This window comes from Montipora capricornis, chromosome 8 (assembly GCF_036669925.1).
Source record: "Montipora capricornis isolate CH-2021 chromosome 8, ASM3666992v2, whole genome shotgun sequence".
In the NCBI taxonomy this organism is placed as follows: Eukaryota; Metazoa; Cnidaria; class Anthozoa; order Scleractinia; family Acroporidae; genus Montipora; species Montipora capricornis.
Window position 1 is genome coordinate 9,182,052 of NC_090890.1, and position 5,000 is coordinate 9,187,051.

Below are 5,000 nucleotides of genomic sequence, written 5' to 3' on the forward strand. Positions count from 1 at the left end.
TGGCTGTCGTTCTGTTCGGGACGAGGAAATCACGGACACAATCGGGACCACCAAAAGTTTATAAGTTCTTCCAGGCGTTCATCATTTCCGATTTAGCCTGCGAGCAGGCTCTCATTGGCGCTGCGGAACGAGTGGCAAAGTCACGACAAAAGGAGAAACCAGCGGTCAAGCGAAGCGAGCCCACCAGGGGTCCTGGCGCGAAAAAATGACAGTTTGCAATGGTAGCATTTTTTCCGGAATTCGCTATTTTCACATTCCTCATAATACACTTACTTTGCCCCCAAATTTTGCATGAACCATTGTTTTCAAATGCTCTTGAGAAAAGACAGTGTCTCAAGAGCATTTGAAAGCAATGATTTATGCTAAATTTGGGAGGCAAACAGAGTATTCTGGGCAGTGTGGAAATAGCGAATACAGGGCGTTTGTCCACGAAAGCTGTATTCTGATTGGTGAAATTAAAAACAAAAAGAGTTGAGACATTTCCAATTTTTTTGAACTTTTGAGCCGTAACCAGAAAAGAAGACTATCGTTTCTCCCTACCCCCGCTCAATTCAAAACAATGCAGCTAAGGAAGACGCACAAATAACCTACCAGCTTCGCAAAATTGTTATTTTATTTGAATGGGGATGGGAGAGTCCAAATGAGAAAATTGACTAGATATGGATGAGGCACTTTAAAATGTCTCGAAATTTTTATCCAGTATTGTAGTCAAAAACGCACGGATACGGTAAATCGACAGCATTCGAGGGTGACGAAACGGTTATTCTTGTTGTTCTATCGTGTTTTTACAGATACTGCAATATTTTCCCCAGCGTAGAAGTCAAGGTATCAACACTGTTTTCCTTCTGTCTATCTATTTTCTTCCTTTTCTTGACCCTCTGTCATCATCATAATCGGTTATTATCAGTTGTTTCGCTCCCCCTTCATGACTACCCCTTGTAAACTCATTAATAATTCATGCGGATGACAGCCAAGAGAAACGCGGGAGATCACTTGTATCTTATATTAAAATTCCGATACAGTTCAAAAGCTACCTTTATTTTGATTCTGTATTCAAACAGAGTGACCATTCTTTAATTTTGGGAGAGAATAGCAATGAACTTACTATCATGCATTCATTTCAAGATTTCACAAGTCCGTTGTGGATCTGTGTTGGATTTCCAATTGCCATGTACGGTTATCAGTTGTCGAGTTTGCAATAGGAAGCTAAGGGCCTGATTCAGCCCGGGCTGAAATTTCCCTCCGCCCACCGGGCTGAAATGTTGCTGCGATTTCTTGCTCAATTTCAGCCCAGGCGCGAAGCGCAAATTTCCATGGGAAAATTTACTGAGATGCGAAAACACAATCGATGCGCATGCTCACGTTCCTTTTTCAGCCCGAGCTGAAAAAATGACAGCGATTACATGGATTTTTAGCCCGTTTGCCCGGGCTGAAAATCCTAGCCCGGTATCAGAAACCGGGCTACGATTTTTATCCCGGGCTGAAACCTTCTCCATGTAATCTCTACTTTTATTTTAAGAGGATTTCTTTCAGAACGCGGGCTTAAATCGCAGCCCGGCTAACCGGGCTGAAATTCTCCATGGAAATCAGGCCCCAACGGAGAACGCTGCTATTATCATTTCAGGGAGTTGTAAAACATCTTCATCTTCTTCCTCACGAATTAGAAGATTATGAAGAACAAGTTGAAAAAGTGTTAAGAAGATACGTGAAACGCTTGCAGTGGTTGCTGAGTGGAAGTAGAAGGGTGTTTGGCACGGTAATCGAAAAGCATGTAAGTGCAATATTGCGAAATATTTGAGAGAGATGAGTTCGGTGTTAACACTCAGGAAGACACTCTCTTTAGATCGAATGACGCTACAACACTGTATCACGTAACCGCAATGATATGGTACCATATGAAACACCGATTAATTCTAAACAAGATGTGATCATTATTGTGATGTAATAAGTTACCTTGGCAACGACAAAGCTCAGCAAAAACACCCTATATTTTGGATTTAATTGCTCGTATCTCAAAATCGAACTCGGTGGCCCCCCTTTGTATTGCTGAAAAGTGATTAGAAGGCCAGGATGAAACTTTCGCCAAAGTTAAAAAAAGTTCTGTGTAGCGGATTAGGAGCCACCTTTAAAAAATCACAAAACTAAGGTGGCTCTGAATCCAGTAGACAGATTTTTTTTAAACTTTGCTGAAAGTTTCATCTTGCCGTCCTGATTACTTTTCAGAAATAAAAAATGGGAGTCAGCGAGTTCGTTTTTGAGATATGAGCACTTAAAGACAAAACAAAGGATGTTTTTACAGGGCTTGCCCGTTGTCATGGCGACATATTACGTCACAATAATGACTGTATCTAGTTTAGCAATAATTCGTGTTTCAGTTGGTACTACAGTATTGCTAATACATGATGATACAACGTTGTGGTGCCGATCCTTCTAATAAGAGCGTCACTTGGAAGCGTTGAAACTGGTTGAGCCACGGCGGGTCTAATTTGCAGGTCGCAGGTCGCGGGTTGCAGGTCATTGTTTCACCGATACAGAAAGTGTCCTAAACATTCATAAAAGTTCATAGCTTTTAAGAATGTTTAGGATACTTTCTGTATTGGTGAAACAATGACCTGCGACCTGCGACCTGCAAATTAGACCCGCCGGTTGAGCCACCTTAATTGAAATTTAGTGATCTAGTTACACTCCGGTCTGGTATAACTTTTCTAGAATTTTTTAAATTTTCTGCCTTTGTAGAAAAACAAAGAGCAGAAAATGCGTTGATAAAGTCATCCGTGCGTCTCCTTCGCAGTATTTAGCTTGTTGGACAATATTGTTGTTTCGTTAGGTAATCGTGTTGATTGACACCTCAGGATCCATGGTCAGCAGTATGGAGGAGCTGAAACGAGAACTGGCGGCGCTTGTCTGGGATCAAATTAGACACCAGGCCACAAAGTAAGTGATTTACTGATCACACAATGTCGTACTATCAAGAAAGCGATAAATACTAAGCGCATTAAAATTGAGCGCTTAAAATGTCCAGAATGCTTGTACTGATGCTTGGGCAATAGAAATTTGCTAGACTCAATCGGTTTTGCATAAGGACGCTTGATGATTGGCTGAAAACTCTTATTTGGCTTTTTGCGTCTATTGTTTTTCTTGCCCAACATAATTAATTTGAGGCTGTAAAGTGAAGGAAGCCATGTATTGACTAATACTTTTGACGCTGTGCTTGCTATTGCAGTCCAAAACTGCCGCAGTTTGTCGTTGTCACGTTCATTTAATTTTGATCCTTTTTAGCGTGGAAAAGGGCATTACCCAAATAGGAATCGCCCTCAATCAAATTGATGCAAGTGAAAGGAAAGGAAAGGAACTTCATTTAAGTGTCTAATCTTCTAGCGCTGTAGAGCACTAATCGGGGACACTGTAAATTGAAATTAACAAGTTAACGCAAATCAAATCAAATGTTGGTTTTTGAGGAGAGGGGAAAACCGGAGTACCCGGAGAAAAACCTCTCGGTGCAGAGTAGAGAACCAACAAACTCAACCCACATATGACGCCGAGTCTGGGAATCGAACATTGGTGGGAGGCGAGTGCTCTCACCACTGCGCCATCCCTGCACCCTGATTTTTGATAAGATAAAAACACCTGATTACCTGATTAAAAAATTCTCATAAAAGAGATGAGAACCAATAAACTGATGATTCCACAGGAGGTGTAGAATCCAATAATCGAACTCGTGACGCATTGGTATAAGGCAATTAGGAATTTCACTTCTACGCCAAACTATCTTTCCCAGGGAGGTGGTAGTGAAAAGTCTCAAGTGTACTGTAACAGAAAATTGATTTTATCAAACAAGTTGATAAAGGTCGAATAACCACTGTGAAAGATTTGGAAAGCTGACGTTTCGAACGTTAGCCCTTCGTCGGAGCGAAGGGCTAACGCTCGAAACGTCAGCTTTCCAAATCTTTCACGGTGGTTATTCGACCTTTATTTGATAAAATCAATTTTCTGTTTCAATATCCCACCGACGCAGTACTACAGTTTCTTTGGAAACTAAAATTTTGTTCAAGTGTACTGTAGTCACCGTTGTTTCATGCTGCCGAGTTTTCAGGCTTCACTATCAATAACCAGTGGTGAAGACGGTTGTATTTGACTTTATTTGCTTTGACAAATATGAACATTTAAATTGAAGGTTCAATCTGGTCCGATTTTCGTCCGAAGTGGTGCCATGGAAACCGAGTTTGACGTCGATGTCAGATGACAGTTGTCAAGATGCAGTTGAATGGGTTTCTGACTTCGACGCCACTGGAAGCACAAGCACATTGAATGCCCTTGAGGTATAATCGTGAATAAGAAGCTCAATGAATTAAATGAAATTAACGTATATTTGAAATGCAGGTTATACACGATGGGAGAAGTAATCCATGCACTGACACCTGAAAAATTCAGTTGGCTCCAACGAGCCTCTGCGATGCCCGTGCAATTCTGTACCTAAATTGTCTAAGGCCCGATTCACACGGTACCGGACGAATTTCCTACCGGTTGAAAATTAGTGCATTTAGGGGTTTCGTTCACACGGAACCACGCTAAACGCACGAAAATTTAGATGCCTCTCCGTTCAAAAATTTGAACGCCCAAAACGGGGACGAATTTTTAGCCGATACAGTAAAAAATTTAACCGGCACGGTGTGAACACCTTGACCGTCTTGATGTTTGCAAGGCAAAGGCGTGGTTGCATGGATGTGTGGTAACTCAGCTACTATCATTAGCCTTTCTCTTTCTTGACGCCATTTTTGGATTTCGTAAAGTAACGCTCTTCGCATGAACAGATGGTAAAACCACTGACAAAGGTTAAAAACTTAATCCGGTTGGTCAGTTTTGTGTGATCAGAGCGAAAATATTGCATGGTTCCGGTTCCGTACGAACAAAATACTTCAAAGGCTCACTAGCTGCATACGAATTGCGCATTTGAACATTTTTATGGAAAATTGCGCACTATAAATGCATTATTATTAATT

The 5,000-nt window shown here is 41.2% G+C and overlaps 1 protein-coding gene across 3 annotated transcripts in view; it reads left to right on the top strand.

Moving 5' to 3' along the window:
- The window catches only part of LOC138058896 (von Willebrand factor A domain-containing protein 3A-like), a 50,987-nt gene that overhangs the window by 37,873 nt on the left and 8,114 nt on the right, over positions 1 to 5,000 (top strand). For all 3 annotated transcript variants that reach the window (XM_068904344.1, XM_068904346.1, XM_068904345.1), the window contains 4 exons: positions 792 to 825; positions 1,625 to 1,771; positions 2,828 to 2,934; positions 4,175 to 4,319. In XM_068904344.1, coding sequence (XP_068760445.1) covers positions 792 to 825; positions 1,625 to 1,771; positions 2,828 to 2,934; positions 4,175 to 4,319 — 433 coding nt within the window. The remainder of the gene's footprint in view (positions 1 to 791; positions 826 to 1,624; positions 1,772 to 2,827; positions 2,935 to 4,174; positions 4,320 to 5,000) is intronic.